The 17,022-nt window shown below is 42.6% G+C and overlaps 1 protein-coding gene across 1 annotated transcript in view; it reads right to left on the reverse strand.

Annotated features, from left to right (window-relative positions):
• The window catches only part of COMMD1 (copper metabolism domain containing 1), a 234,382-nt gene extending 218,274 nt beyond the window's left edge, over positions 1-16,108 (reverse strand). The window contains 2 exon segments of the mRNA XM_055242293.2: positions 15,934-16,069; positions 16,071-16,108. Of these exon segments, the coding sequence (XP_055098268.1) occupies positions 15,934-16,069; positions 16,071-16,093 (159 nt within the window). The 5' untranslated portion in view covers positions 16,094-16,108.
• Between the last annotated feature and the right edge of the window lie 914 nt (positions 16,109-17,022).

The raw sequence follows: 17,022 nt of genomic DNA on the forward strand, positions 1-17,022 counted from the left end.
GCCAAAGCAGGTGGATCACCTGAGGTCAGGAGTTTGAGACCAGCCTGGCCAACATGGTGAAACCCATCTCTACTAAAAATACAAAATTAGCCGCCAGCTACTCAGGAGGCCGAGGCAGGAGAATCGCTTGAACCCAGGAGGCAGAGGTTGCAGTGAGCCAATATCGTGCCATTGCATTCCAGCCTGGGCAACAAAAGTGAAACTTCATCTCAAAACGAACAAACAAAACAAACAAAAAAACTGCCACAATCCTATCAAAATAGGATGGAAGCACAATCTTCAAAACCAGATTAACAAAGTAAAAGTCCGCTTTTAAGGTAAATCTTTAGAATTTTCCCTGCGTTGGCCCAGATTTCTCCAAAACATAATTCCACATCACAGTTAAATACCAAAAATCACCAAGTTTTCTAATATCATAACACAAAACATTATAAAACCAAGACCTACTCATTTTCTGTATTAAAAGGGCTATAAAACTAATTATTTTCTACAATTTTTCTTGTATAGTCTGTTACTATAATAAAATGGTAACAAATATATTCAAATCCAAAATATTCTACAGAATACAACGATGGAAAAACAGTCTTCTTACCAGTGGTCCTGGAAAAAAAATTTAAATAAAGAACAAGAATAACTGTAAAGTTAAATAATAGCTTAAAAAACCAATCTTCCAGTTTGCACCTCTAAGAAACACAATGGCTGTTTCTTAGAGATCAAGGTTGTTTTTTGTTTAATCATGCAAACAGGCAGTTAAAGAAAGGTGAAAGCAAACTGTCAATCACCATTTCCCCAAAATAATACTGGGTTGGGCCAGGCGCGGTGGCTCACGCCTGTAATCCCAGCACTTTGGGAGGCTGAGGCAGGCGGATCACGAGGTTAGGAGATAGAGACCATCTTGGCTAATACGGTGAAACCCCGTCTCTACTAAAAATACAAAAAATTAGCCGGGCGTGGTGGCAGGCGCCTGTAGTCCCAGCTACTCAGGAGGCTGAGGTAGGAGAACGGCGTGAACCCAGGAGGTGGAGCTTGCAGTGAGCAGAAATCGTGCCACTGCACTCCAGCCTGGGTGACAGCGCAAGACTCTGTCTCAAAAAAACAAAAACAAAAACAAAATAATACTGGGTTGGTCTAGTTCTCAGAAACAATGACCAACAGTATATATTCAGATTCAGTATTCAATATTTCTGTAAATGACTAAACCCAAGAATTTAACACATTTTAAATGGTTACAAATGTTTACTTCTATTGTACTATGATTGAAGATAAAAAATATATTTTTTAGGCCTAGCATGTTGGCTCACACCTGCAATCCCAGCATTTTGGGAGGCCAAGGCAGGTGGATCTCTTGAGGTCAGCAGTTCGAGATCAGCCTGGCCAATACGGTAAAACCTTGTCTCTACTAAAAATACAAAACTTAGCCAGGCACACACCTGTAGAACCAGCTACTCAGGAGGCTGAGGCAGGAGAATCATTTGAACCCGGGAGGTGAAGGCTGCAGTGAGCCGAGATCCCACCTCTGTACTCCAGCCTCAGTGACAGAGTAAGGCTCTGTCTCAAAAAAATATATATATATACATATACATATATATATATACACACACACACGTATATATATATACACATACATATAGATATACACATACACACATTTATATATATATATATATAAACATATATATCTCCAGGATTTTCTCTAGTAAAAATCTTTAAGGGTTAGGATTCCTTCCGCACTCACTGGAAAATCAAAACAGATTTGGATCCACTGTCAAGTGGCTATTTATGACACAAGCAGAGCACTAAATGTTCAAGATGCTTCTAAATTACACCCTTTAGTACTAGAAGCTCATTGTTACTGGCTTTTATTCTGCCAGGTTACTTTTACGCAGTAACTAACTTACCATCTCAGTTCTCATCATTTTGAATAGGACTCCTTTCTTCATCAGCAAGGGGAAAAAATAACCCATAATGAAGCACCACATATATTTCCTCCTATTAAACACTCCAAGCAACACCTCAGCCTTTAACTTCATGGGGAAAGAATTTAGCCTTTTCTAGAGGAACACTTTTGGCCAGCTCAGAAATGTAAGTGTGGGAGAGTCTCCAGAAGTAATTACAAAGTTTAAAAAAAAAAAAAAAGTATGTTCTTTCTTTCCCTCTTTATTTTTAGAACTCTCTTTGCAGTACTGTTGATGGTCCACAGAGCCTTCTCTTGGGAAAGAGTACTTGATTAGCATAGTATCCAACTTCATTGTACAAATTAACATTTTTGTGTAAAAAAAAAATTACTGCTCAAGAATCAGAATTGCTTAGAGGTCATCTCTTATAACCGTGGCCCTACTACCAGCTGAAATTCATAGGTCTAAACAGGAGAATAATTCCTGAGCCTGTGGAAATTTAAATGACATAATGATAAAGAAAAAGAGAAAAGACAGAAAAATACTGTACTATCTGTACTAGATCTTTTTCAAATGATCCTCCTGCACATCCTCAACCTCTGGGGCTCAAGTGATCCTTGGCCTCCTGCCTCCGGAGTAACTGGGACCACAGACATGGGCTAGTATGCCTGGCTAATTTTTTTATTTTTTTGTAGAGACAGGGTCTCCCTATGTTGCCCAGGCTGGTCTCAAACTCCTGGCCTCAAGCAATCCTCCCACCTCAGCCTCCCAAAGTGCTGGGATTATAGGCATGCATCATTGCACCCAGTCTGTACTAGATCTTTAAAGAACTATTGGAGAAGCTGTAAAAGATGAGACAAACAATAGTAGAGGTATACAACTTAGGGAGGAAAATATTCAAATTTATTTAATTATGTGCTATGCAGCTTTAAAGCAAAACAATTCTCCGTTATAAAGGCATTTAAAAGAAGCAGAACTCAGGGCACCAGTTCCTACCTCACAATCTATTTGTAAGGACAAAGCAGAGCCAAATTAAACTATATAAAACTTGTCAAATCAACCTGTCAGTGAATAGATAAAAACTGGTTCTCTACTCAATGAAAAAAAAAAAAAAAACACAAGGAGGCCTGGTCGACATGGCAAAACCCTGTCTCTACAAAAAAAAAATACAAAAATTAGTTAGGTGTGGTAGTGCATGCCTGTAGTCTCAGCTACTTGAGAGGGTGAGGTGGGAGGATCGCTTGAGCCCAGGCGGCAGAGGCTGCAGTGAGCTGCGATGGCACCACCGCACTCCAGCCTGGGAAACTGAACAAAACCCTGCCTCAAAAAAAAAAAGAAAAAGAGGCCGAGGGCAGGCACGGTGGCTCCTGCCTGTAATCCCAGCACTTTGGGAGGCCAAGGCAGGCAGATCACCTGAGCTTGGGAGTTTGAGACCAGCCTGAAGCAACATGGAGAAACCCTGTCTCTACTAAAAATCCAAAATTAGCTGGGCATGGTGGTGCATGCCTGTAATCCCAGCTACATGGGAGGCTGAGGCAGGAGAATCGCTTGAACCCGAAAGGCAGAGGTTGCGGTGAGCCGAGACTGCAGCATTGCACTCCAGCCTGGGCAACAGGAGCAAAACTCCATCTCAAAAGAAAAAAAAAAAAAAGTCAATCTTACAAATACAGCACAGGTAACAGAAACCATCTCCAAATTTCTAAAATTATTGTTTTACACATTTACTTGAAACATAAATTTTTGTCAAAGATAAACCATATAACAGAAGTCCAAATTTATAAAAACTGCATTCTAAATTAAGATAGAGCTAAAAATGTTGGTGTTCTATTAAGACAAAAAAAACATGTTTTTTTTTTCATATTTCTGCAGTTTAAGGATCCACTCCACCAGATTGCATCATTTATACCTTTCTCATGACATTTATCATATATAAGATAGGGACAGTGACATTTACCTTGTGTATAGAGCAAGGTCCAGCATATTAGCGGTTTATATGTATTTAATAGGTAAATCACAGATAAACATTTCCTTTAAAATCTCCTTACCCAGCCACTCCTTTAACCTAAGTCAAGTTTCCAGGCCCAGAATAGTTGCTTTGAGAAAAGGAAAACCAAAAATAGATTAATTAAATGGGTTTTGCCCTAAACTAAGAAAAAAGATTTACAGGACATTTGGCCTCATTACAGGTCACCTGAGTCTATTAAAATACTCTACAAATCCCAGCTGGGTAATCTGCAATTGCTGCTTTATCATGTGATGTCCAGTGATATAAAAAAGTAACATCAGTCATTTGTCTATTCTTCAGAGAATGAAGAATATGTCTCATGTATTACCATCTAAAGTCTCAAAAACGTTCAGTGAAATTAGCAAAACTTAGTTGCTTATAAACTAGAGAACTAAAAGGAATATATTTATAGAACTTTAAATTTTCCAGAAAATGGTATTTCTAAATTAAAAATATCAAGTCAAATATTTAGACATCTTTTTGGATAATAAATTTTTATTGTTGAGTAGCCAACTTTTGAGCATTTTCTGAACTAGAAATATTCCAGAGAAAGAACATTTCAACATGATGTTGCTTCTAGCATATTTTATCAGTACACTGGCAAACCAATATTCCACTGCCACCTACAGTAGAAAAACAGAATTACTGCTTATAGTTAAGGATGTAGACAGAATACAAATGAAACCTAAAAGTATGACCTTCTGTTTCCTAATATAAACACTTTAAGACTATATATTTTACATCCATTATTTTATACTCAAGTTAACTTCTTATTAATATATGTTATCCAAAATGTATAAGCGAGGCCGGGCGTGGTGGCTCACGCCTGTAATCTCAGCACTTTGGGAGGCCAAGGCGGGCAGACCACGAGGAGAGGGGATAAAGACCATCCTGGCTAACACGGTGAAACCCCGTCTCTATTAAACATGCAAAAATAAAATCAGCCGGGCGTGATGGCGGGAGCCTGTAGTCCCAGCTACTCTGGAGGTTGAGGCGGAAGAATAGCGTGAACCCGGGAGGCAGAGCTTGCACTGAGCCGAGATTCCGCCACTGCAGTCCAACCTGGGAGACGTAGCGAGACTCCGCCTCAAAAAAAAAAAAAGTATGAGCGAAGTTTCTTCTTAAATTCACTCTAAAATATCAAAAAGGTAATACATGATAATATTAATACCATTCATTAATAATGCCATTCTTTGATTTTAAAAAACTCATCATTAACGCATAGTGAACTTCAGCCATTTTGTAAACTTGATACCAAATGCACTTTTTTTTTTTTTTTTTTTTTTTTTTAGCTGGAGTCTGGCTCTGTCTCCCAGGTTGGAGTACAGTGGCACAATCTCGGCTCACTGCAACCTCTGCCTCCCGGGTTCAAGCGATTCTCCTGCCTCAGCCTCCCCAGTAACTGGGATTACAGGTGCACGCTACCATACGCGGCTAATTTTTTTTGTAGTATTAGTAGAGACAGGGTTTCATCATGTTGGCCAGGCTGGTCTCAAACTCCTGACCTCAAGTGATCCACCCACCTCGGCCTCCAAAAGTGCTGGGATTACAGGCATGAGCCTTTGTGCCCGGCCCCAAATGCACTTCTAAGCTTCTGTTTTTACTGCAAATGCTTTCCATAAAAACTTCCCAGGTATTTAGCAAGCAGGATTAAATTATGCTTTTAAAATAATACACACTACAATATGCAAAACATCAAACTACTAGAATATAAAGCGGTATATTCCTCTGTAGGCATTTAACTTCTTCACAATTTACATCACACCCCAAAATGTCTTAGCAATAAAATGTTTGTCAAAAGCCTCTAAAAAGAGCTTCGAGTGCTGGGTACAAATGGACTAAATTCCTAATACTACATTCCTAATACTGCATTTTAAAATCAAAGTTGAGATGATTAAATTTTTAAAAAGCTAAATACAGGCCAGACATGGTGGCTTATGCCTGTAATCCCAGCACTTTGGGAGGCCGAGGCGGATAGATCACTTGAGCCCAGGAGTTCAAAACCAGCCTGGACAACATAGGGAGACCCTGTCGCTAAAAAAAAATTTTTTTAAATTAGCCGGGCATGTTGGCACACACCTGTAGTCCCAGCTACTCAGGGGGCTGAAGCAGGAAGATCGCTTGAGCCCCAGAAGTCAAGGCTGCAGTGAGCTATGATCACGCCACTGCACTCCAGCCTGGTCAACAGAGCTTGACCTTATCTTTAATAAATAAAATTTAAAAAGCAAAATGCAGAAAGTTATGTACAGTATACTCCACCTTGTGTCTGAAAGAAAGAAGATTGTTGGCTAAACATAGTAGTATACTGTTCTTATGAGAAGATAACTCTTGGAAATTTAAAACATGATTAAATGAAAAATTCAATTAAAAGGCCAGAAAAGGCCAGGTGTGGTGGCTCAGGCTTGTAATCCCAGCACTTTGGGATGCCAAGGCAGGAATATCACTTGAGTCCAGGAGTTTGAGACTGGCCTGGGCAACATGGTGAAACCCGTCTCTACAAAGAAATACAAAAAATTTAGCCAGGTGTGGTGCCACACACCTGTAGATCCAGCTACTCAGGAGGTTCAGGTGGGAGGATCACTTGAGCCCGACAGGTCAAGGCTGCAGTAAGCCATGTGCACACCACTGCACTCCAGCCTGGGCGACATAGTGAGACCTTGTCTCAAATAAATAAATAAATAGGCTGGGCACAGTGGCTCGTGCCTGTAATCCCAGCACTTTAGGAGGCTGAGGCAGGAGGATCACTTGAGCCCAGGAGTTGAAAACCAGCCTGGATAACATAAGACCCCATCTCTATTTTATTTTTAATAATCAAAAAAACTAAATAAAATAAATAAGTTAAATAAAGGCTACAAAAGGCCAAGCGTGGTGGCTCATACCTGTAATCTCAGCATTTGGGAGGCTAAAGAGGGAGGGTCACTTGAGCCCAGGAATTTGAGACCACCCTGGATGATATGGGGAGATTCTGTCTCTAAAAAAAGATTAAAATAAAAAAATTAGGCAGGCATAATGGTGAGCATTTACAGTTCCAGCTACTCAAAAGGCTGAGGTGGGAGGATCGTTTGAGCCCAAGAGGTCAAGGCTGCAAGTGAGACATGATCATGCCACTGCACTCCAGCCTGGGTGACAGAGTGAGACTATGTCTCTTAAGAAATTTTTAATCAATTTTTAAATGTGTTTGAAGGCTAGAAGATAAAGTTAAGGAAGTCAATCAAAAAGTGGGGAAAAAAACACATGAAAAATGGGGTAGAAAATAAGAGAAAATTAGAATAGTCTGTCTAGGAGGTCTAACATTTGAAAAATCAGAGTGCAAGAATAGAAAAAAAAGGGATAAAATAATCTGGGCTGGGCATGGTGGCTCATGCATGTAATCCTAGCACTTAGGGGGGCCAAGGCAGGCGGTTCACTTGAGCTCAGGAGTTGGAGACCAACCTGACCAACATGATGAAACCCCATCTCTACTAAAAATACAAAAATTAGCCAGGCATGGTGGCGCACACCTGTAATCCCAGCTACTTGGGCAGATGAAGTAGAATTGCTTGAACCTGGTGGGGCAGAGGTTGCAGTGAGCCGAGATCGCACCATTGCACTCCAGCCTGGGCAACAAGGGCAAAACTCCATCTCAAAAAAAAAAAAAAGAAAAGAAGAGAAAGGATTTTGGCCAGGTACAGTGGCTCACGCCTGTAATCCCAAACATGAGGCCCAGGTGGAAGGATCACTTGAGGCCAGGAATTTGAGACCAGCCTGACCAACATGGTGAAACCCCATCTCAACAAAAGCACAAAAATTAGCCAGGTGTGGTGGTGCACACCTGTAATCCCAGCCACTCGGGTGGCTGACACACGAGAATCACTTGAATCCAGGATGCAGAGGTTGCAGGGAGCCAAGTTTGCGCCACCGCACTCAGCCTGGGCAACAGAGCGAGACTCTGTCTCAAAAAAACAAAAAAAAAAACCCAGAAAACAAAAACAAAGTGCTGTGATACAGGCATGAGCCACCTCGCCCAACCACAATTATTTCTTATAATCTTTTCCTATTATCATTCTTAACATCTTATTACTATTTTTTGTCTTGAGACAGAGTCCCGTCTGTCGCCCAGGCTGGAGTGCAGTGGTGCAATCTTGGCTCACCGCAACCTCCGCCTCTGGGGTTCAAGCGATTCTCCTGCCTCAGCCTCCCGAATAGCTGGGACTATAGGTACACGCCACCATGTCTGGCTAATTTTTGTATTTTTAGTAGAGACAAGGTTTCACTATGTTGGCCAGGCTGGAGGTCATTTTTAATTTACTACAGATCTCAGGAGTCTAAAGAACAAGCTAGTGAAATTCCTCAAAGGGACCAAAGAGCAAACTGTCCCCATTTCCAATTTTTAGATATTTATCAAGTAACCAACTTCAAAATATAATTTATATATTCCAATTTTTTTTTTTTTTTTTTTGAGACGGAGTCTCCCTCTGTTGACCAGGCTGGAATGCAGTGGCGTGATCTCTGCTCACTGCAAGCTCCGCCTCCCGGGTTCACGCCAGTCTCCTGCCTCAGCCTCCTGAGTAGCTGGGACTACAGGCTCCCGTCACCACACTTGGCTAATTTTTTTGTATTTTTAGTACAGACGGGGTTTCGTTCGCCAGGATGGTCTTGATCTCCTGACCTCGTGATCTGCCCACCTCGGCCTCCCAAAGTGCTGGGATTACAGGCGTGAGCCACCACGCCCAGGGGGTTTCCAAATATTATAATAAACATTATGAGTTTGGGAACAGATGTTTGGAGCAGAGGTTAACACACTTTTCTCTTTTTTTTTTTTTTTTTTGGGAGATGGAATCTCACTCTGTTGCCCAGGCTGGAGTGCAGTGGCTCAATCTCGGCTCACCGCAAGCTCCGCCTCCCAGGTTCATGCCATTCTCCTGCCCCAGCCTCCCGAGTAGCTGGGACTACAGGCGCCCGCCACTACGCCCAGCTAATTTTTTGTATTTTTAGTAGAGATGGGGTTTCACCGTGTTAGCCAGGATGGTCTCGATCTCCTGACCTCGTGATCCACCTGCCTCGGCCTCCCAAAGTGCTGGGATTACAGGCATGAGCCATCACGCCCAGCCACTTTTCTCTTTTTTTTTTGAGATGGAGTCTCACTCTGTTGCCCAGGCTTGAGTGCAGTGGTGCGATCTTGGCTCACCACAACCTCTGCCTCCCAGGTTCAAGGGATTCTCCTGCCTCAGCCTCCCGAGTAGCTGGGACTACAGGTGCGCATCACCATGCCTGGCTAATTTTTGTATTTTTAGTAGAGATGGGGTTTTATTATGTTGCCCAGGGTGGTCTCGAACTCCTGGCCTCACGATCCACCTGCCTTGGTCTCCCAAAGTGCTGGGATTACAGGCATGAGCCACTGCACCTGGCCACTTTTTTCTTTTAAATTTTGAGAGATGGAGTCTCCTTCTGTTGCCTAGACTGGAATGCAGTGGCTATGCAAAAGCATGACCATGCTGCCCTACAGCCTTGAGTTCCTGGGCTCAAGCAATCTTCTCACCCCAGCCTCCAGAGTAGCTGCTACTGCAGGCCTGTGCCACCATGTGGGTCAGCACACTTTTTCTGTAAACGTTCAGATGGTAAATATTTTTGGCTTTGAAGGTCACATGACCTGTATCACAGCCATTCAACTCTGTTATTAGAGTGGCTAAAGCTACTACAGACAAGATGTAAATAAATGAGCATGTAGTCATGTTACAATAAAACTTTTTTTTTTTTTTTGAGACAGAGTCTCACTCTGTCGCCAGGCTGGAGTGCGGTGGCACGATCTCGGCTCACTGCAACCTCCGCCTCTCAGGTTCAAGCGATTCTCCTGCCTCAGCCTCCTGAGTAGCTGGGACTACAAGCGCATGCCACCACACTCAGCTAATTTTTGTATTTTTAGTAGAGATGGAATTTCACCATGTTGGCCACGATGGTCTCCATCTCTTGATCTCGTGATCTGCCCGCCTTGGCCTCCCAAAGTGCTGGGATTACAGGCGTGAGCCACCGCACCTGGCCTACAATAAAACTTTATTTCTAAAGACAGGCAACAGGCCAGATTAGTCCCACAGGACATAGTTTGCTGACCCCTGGTTTAGAGTACTACATTTCCTAGCTTTCCTCATATGGTAAGTGGTATATGTTTTCTCTCTATGCCAATCTTTTCAATAGCAATCTCCACATTTAAACACTCTCAATTCATTCACTTATTCTACAAACTTTTACTAAGTGCCTACTACATGCCAGACACAATATTAGCTATAAGGAATAAAGAAGAAACAATAATAATAATAAAGTCCTGCCCTCCTAATGCTTACATTCTAGTAGAATAGTTAACAAATAAATAAGCTGATAAATACATAATATAATTTCAAGTAATACTAAGTATGAAGAAAAAGTAAAGCCAGGTAAAAAGTAAGACGAAGGAAGGATGAGGGTCTTTATAATATAAGTCAGGGAAGAGCTCATTGGAAATGACGTTCAGGTAGAGAATGAATTAAACAAATGAACAAGCCATATGAGTATCTACAGGAAAAACACTTCACCTGATTAAATAAGGACAAGATTAGAGTGCTGGAAATGAGAAAATGAGGTCAGAGAAGTGAGTAAGGGTAAGATCATGTAAGGACTTGTGGCCTAGGGCAAAAGGACTGAATTTTATTCTAAGTTTGATGTGAAGCCAGGAACATGAAATAGCTGAGAGCAGGAGAGTAAGGCGGTATAATGCACTTTTTTAAAGGATCACTGGTACCCATGCAGAGAACAGACTGTAGAGGGCAGGAGTGGAATAGGAAGGCCACTATACGCTGTTGCAAGTATTTCTAGACTTCTCAGCACTTTGGGAGACTGAGGCAGGAGGATCACTCGTGGTCAGAAGTTCAGGGCTACAGTGAATTATGACTGCACCACTGCGCTCCAGCCTGGGCGACAGAGTGAGACCCTGTCTCTAAATAAATAAATAAATAAATAACAGAGTTTTGCTCATTGCCCAGGCTGGACTGCAATGGTGCCATCCCGGCTCACTGCAACCTCCACCTCCCAGGTTCAAGCCATTCTCCTGCCTCAGCCTCACAAGTAGCTGGGATTATAAGCACCTGCCACTACAACCAGCTAATTTTTTGTATTTTTAATACAGACGGGGTTTCGCCATGTTGGCCAGGCTGGTCTCGAACTCCTGACCTCAGGTGATCCGCACATCCTGGCCTCCACAAAGTGCTGGGATTACAGGCATGAGCCACTGAGCACGGCCTGGATAAATTAACATTTGATTGATATAAATGAGTACCAGAGTATACGAATTAGTAATAGAAAACACAAAGTGAGAATTTTCATTAAAAAAAAAAAAAAATTTTTTTTTTTTTTTTTTTTTTTTTGAGATGGGGTTTCGCTCTTGTTGCCCAGGCTGGAGTGCAATGGCGCGATCTCGGCTCACCACCACCTCTGCCTCCCAGGTTCAAGCGATTCTCCCACCCCAACCTCTCGAGTAGCTGGGATTGCAGGCATGAACCACCATGTCTGGCTAATTTTGTATTTTTAGTAGAGACGGGGTTTCTCCATGTTGGTCAGGCTGGTCTTGAACTCCCAACCTCAGGTGATCGGCCTGACCCGGCCTCCCAAAGTGCTGGGATGACAGGCGTGAGCCACGGCGCCCAGCCTAAAATTTTTTGTTTAAAATTCCAATGAGGAAATATAAAATCATCACCAGAAGGCAGTAGTGAATACACACTAAGGTATACAAAAGGTGATTGATCTTCATAGTTAGAGTATGCTCTTTCAGTAAACTGGGATTTACTGGAATTGAGCATATACACAAGGTTAACAGCAATAGCAATAAAGATCATGCAAACTCATACCTATAAGAAGTTGAATTATAATGTGAATAAAAAAAGTAGATTAAAATAGCAGTGTTGGGCCGGACGCGGTGGCTCACACCTGTAATCCCAACACTATGGGAGGTCAAGGAGGGTGGACTGCTTGAAGTTAGGAGTTCAGGACCAGCCTGGCCAACGTGGTGAAACCCCGTCTCTACTAAAATACAAAAATTAGCTGGGTGTGGTGGCGGGTGTCTGTAATCCCAGCTACTCAGGAGGTTGAGGCAGAATTGCTTGAACCCAAGAGGTGGAGGTTGCAGTGAGCCGACATCGGGCCACTGCACTCCAGCCTGGGCGACAGAGTGAGACTCCATCTCAAAAAAACAAAAAAAGGGCAGTGTTTAGCAACTGCCTTTTATATATTTATATATAAATACAAGAGTATTTATATATAGGATGTTATCTCCCTAAATAAACACACCATTCCCAATTCATTGACTTCATTGTTCCTTAGGGTCTACCCAAAAATAAAAACTAGAGCAAGTGAATGGCCAGCTTCGCATATCTACAAGCAGATGAAAGGTTTGTCCTTTTGTGATTAACAGGCAAAGCTAGAGAGGGTCAATGTCCCAGTCAAGTAGGATAGGAGGGCTCCATTCGAAACAGAAAACAGAACCAGTATAAAAGCCAGGAATCACTACATAACACCTTGGCACACAACATGAAAGTCAGAGGGAAGGGCTGCAGCTCAGGGAGCACCTGAACCTGAAAACATGGCCTGTGAAATATATTGCCAGGCAGTTGGCAATAAGGAGGCTGTTAACACGTGTGTCCGCTGTATCCCCTGCTGGGAGCTACATGTCCCCTCCTTCCTTCCTTTGCTTCTACCCTCTTGTCACCCTTCATTTTCACTTTCTTCAGAGACCATGATTTTACATAGATAATTGAAAGTATGAACTATGTTGTCATTTATACGAAAAATGTACATCCTGCTTAAGAGCAGCAATAGAAGTTAGCAAAATGATAAGAATAAAAGGTTGTTTCATTTTATTCTTGCCTCCTCCACCAATACTCCACATTGGTTACCCCCATATTGTGATCAAACTGGACTATTCACCATTTCCTGAACCTTCTTTTTTCCTGCCCCACCCATGCTATGTTCTTAACTCAGAATCCTGTATACGGCTACCCTTCATCTCAGTCTAAAATATGCTATACTTTCTTCAAGAGCAGCAAAAATGGCATCTCCAAGAAGCCTGCCAGAAAGAACTGATATCTCTTAATCTATCTTCAGGTGCTTACTCACAATTCTATTTACAAATACAATCACATCCTTGCATCATGCTTATTTGTGTATGTTCCCTCTTACTGCAGACAGAGGTTCTATCTGCAAAGCCTTTCAGTGTAAAAATCATGTTTGTGCCAGGCGCGGTGGCTCATGCCTGTAATCCCAGCACTTTGGGAGGCCGAGGTGGGCAGATCATCTGAGGTCGGGAGTTCAGGACCAGCCTGACCAACATGGAGAAACCCCATCTCTACTAAAAATACAAAATTAGCCAGGCGTGGTAGTGCATGCTTGTAATCCTAGCTCCTCAGGAGGCTGGGGCAGGACAATTGCTTGAACCTGGGAGGCAGAGGTTGCAGAGAGCCGAGATTGCGCCATTACTTACACTCCAGCCTGGGCAACAAGAGCGAAACTCCATCTCAAAAAATAATATTGAAATAAAAATAAATTAAAATCATGTTTGTTTTTTATGTTTCCATAAGAATTAGAGAAATTTGGCCGGGCTCAGTGGCTCATGCCTGTAATCCCAGCACTTTGGGAGGTGGAGGCAGGTGGATCACGAGGTCAGGAGTTCAAGACTAGCCTGGCCAAGATGGTGAAACCCCCATCTCTACTGAAAAACAAAAAAAAACAAAAAAATTAGCCGGGTGTGGTGACTGGCGCCTATAATCCCAGCCACTCGGGAGGCTGAGGCAGAGAACTGTTTGAACCTGGGAGGCAGAGGTTGCAGTGAGCCAAGATCATGCCACTGCACTCCGGCCTGGGCAACAGAGCGAGACTCGTCTCAAAAAATAATAATAATAATTAGAGAAATTTAACCCCCAGTGTTGCTTTTAAGTTAAATAAAGGCTGGGTGCGGTGGCTCACACCTGTAATCCCAGCACTTTGGGAGGCTGAGGCAGGCGGATCACGAGGTCAAGAGATCAAAACCATCCCGGCCAACATGGTGAAACCCCATCTCTATAAAAATTACAAAAATTAGCTGGGCGCTGTGGTGCATGCCTGTAGTCCCAGCTACTCGGGAGGCTGAGGCAGGAGAATCACTTAAACCCAGAAGGTGGAGGTTGTAGTGAGCTGAGATGGCGCCACTGCACTCCAGCCTGGCAACAGAACGAGACTCCGTCTCAAAAAAAAAAAAAAAAAAAAAAAAAAGAGTTAAATAAAGATTGGAACTGAATGTCTTCCTGAGCTCAGGGTTTCAGCCCTAAGTACAACAATCAAAGGCATAGGCATATCCCTTCGTTCCTCAGACTAATCAGTGTGCTGCCAGGCACCTGCAAATCTTCTGTTACCTACTCCCAACACCAAGAGAGCCATGCCAGCTCCACAACACAGAGCCACTCAAAAACTTCAAGTATCCTGGATATTATTCAGCAATGTATTTAAAATAAAGTAAAGCCGGATGCAGTGGCTCACACCTGTAATCCCAGCACTTTGGGAGGCCGAGGCAGGCAGATCACCTGAGATCAGGAGTTCAAGACTAGCCTGGCCAACATGGTGAAACCCTGTCTCTATTAAAAATAAAAAAATTAGGCGTGGTGGTGGACACCTGTAATCCCAGCTACACAGGAGGCTGAGGCAGGAAAATGGCTTGAACCCCAGGAGACTGCAGTGAGCCAAGATCAGGCCACCGCACTCCAGCCTGGCTACAAAGCAAAACTCGTCTCAAAAAAAGAAAAAAGAAAAGAAATAGGAAGCATTCACTAGTGATTTATGACTGATATCAACTAAGATTACCTAGAATGTCTAGGATCACACCTGAGCTATTACTCCTTACATTTCCTTGAGACAATCCATTTAACTGTGTGAAATATTTGTTTTCATTTGCTTTTTTTCTGGATTCAAATCCTGTAGGCAAAATCAGTTTTAAAAAATACAGAAGTGCCTTTTAAAGAATAAACAGCTTTCAAAAAATAGCAAATTCAAAAGGATAGTAGATTAAATTTCAACACTGACTTTAATCAAAATGTAATTTTAGGCCGTTTAGATTCCCTGGGCCTGTTTCTTAAATCTTTACAATGGGTGTCCACTATATAAGGTTTTTTTCAAGAAACAAATGAAACAACATGTAAAACATCTCAGTACAGTTCCTAACACATAGGAGACCTACAAAAGTCAGTAATTTTTTTACAGTCTGTCTCTAAAGTACATTGACACTAGATTCATTCCTATAACTAGTTCCTGGTCTAAAAAGAGTTGTCCAATATGATGGTTATTAGCCATATGTGACTACTGAGCACTTAAATTTGGCAAGTCCGAGATATGTGCTTTAAGTGTAAAATACTGGATTTCGAAGACAGTGAAAAAAGTAACAAAAAATCTTGTCAATATTCTGTATAATGATTACATGTGAAATGATAATACTTTGGCTATTCTGGATTAAATAAGATATATTATTAAAATATTAATTCCACTTTTTTGGCTCACATATTTCTATTGGACGATCTAGTCTATACTTTGACTTCAAGCTGGTAATTATGCTCTCTTAACCACGCAGTGGACTGCTTGACAGATGTCACTTGGGCTAAGCCACCCCTTATCCAGCAGACACTGGCTCATTTTAACGCTCCCAACTTCCACAACAGGGGAAAGCTAGCGACCTAAAACTCTTAATTTTAAAAACTCCAGATCCCACAGATCTGCTGAGGAAACGCGACGGTTACCAAGAGACAGAATTGTATTGAAGGAAAAACCCCCCTGGGTGTCAGTCTACCGGGGGACTGGGAACTTCAGCAGAAGAAGGTCACCCTTAGGAAAGAGAGAAGGGGAGGCAGAAAGAGCAAATCTGAAGGAGCCTGATGTGGAGCCCACGGAGTAGAGGTCTGAGAAGGAAAAGCCTTTCAGCTTGTGGGGACGGGGGAAGGCGAGGGGGGCGAGTCTGAAGCCAGCGGCCAAGGGGTTCTGCTCCAAACCGGAGACTACAGAAAAGAGCAGTACCTTAAGAATCCCCCTCATCTTTGCCAGAAAGGGGCTGAACTCCTCGGGTGGCACCTCTGGATACAGCTGGCTCCGTAGCAGCTCCTCTGTGATGCCGGGGTACCCGTGGAAAGTGTCCTGGGCCAGCGCATTCAGCACCCTCAAGCTCGCCCGCCGCCATGCTCTGCGAAGGCCCCGCCCCGCAACAGCTGAGCCGTGCTCCGCCACGGCGGCCGAGATGTACCTAAATAGCCTGTGCAAAAACCACGACGGGGAACCTGGAGGCAAGGCTTCCCCGGGGGTCAGAGTTGGCAGCTTAACAGCTTTGCTCTGCAAAACCCATCCCCTTAGGATACCTCCACGGAAATAGCCGTTTGGTTCCAGTAGGGTCACTTTGCTTCCCCGATCCCCTTCATCACTGCAGAGCCTACTGGAAAGAGAGATTGCTCGCAGAGATTACTGGAGATGGGGTAGCAGCCTATAAGTTTGGCAGTTTAATTTTTAGATGGCTGTATCTCATTCCGGGACTTGCCAACCCATTAACTGAATAGGATCGATCACCCAGATTTAATCTCTGCCTAATCCTTACCTGTCATTCTCTGTTTCAGAAAGTTTAACTATCTCCTGACTACATAATGTTTTTGTTTGGGTTGTTAATTGCCTTTTTATATACACTTGTCTTTCCAGCTAGATCAGTGGCTCTGATCCAATGTTCTTTTATATGACGAATATTTTGCTAACACCTTATTTACTATCCTGAAATGAAATGCATAGCTAATATAACTTCCCACCCATATAATTTTTAAAAATCAATATATTATTCGGCCATAAAATGGAATAAAGTACTGATACATGCTACAACATGAATGAGACTTAAAAACAGGATTAGTAAAAGAAGCCAGACATAAAAGGCCAAATGTTGGACATCCATTTATATGAAATGTCCAGGATAGACAAATCCATGGAGACTGAAAGTAATGTAATAGTTGCCAGAATCTGGAGGAGGGGACGAATGGGTAGTGACTGTTTGTAGGTACAGAGTTTCTTTGGGCATGATGAAAACATTCTGGAAGTGGAAGCACAACCTTGTTAATATACTAAAACCCACTG

The sequence above is a fragment of the Symphalangus syndactylus genome, chromosome 14, assembly GCF_028878055.3.
Source record: "Symphalangus syndactylus isolate Jambi chromosome 14, NHGRI_mSymSyn1-v2.1_pri, whole genome shotgun sequence".
Classification (NCBI taxonomy): Eukaryota; Metazoa; Chordata; class Mammalia; order Primates; family Hylobatidae; genus Symphalangus; species Symphalangus syndactylus.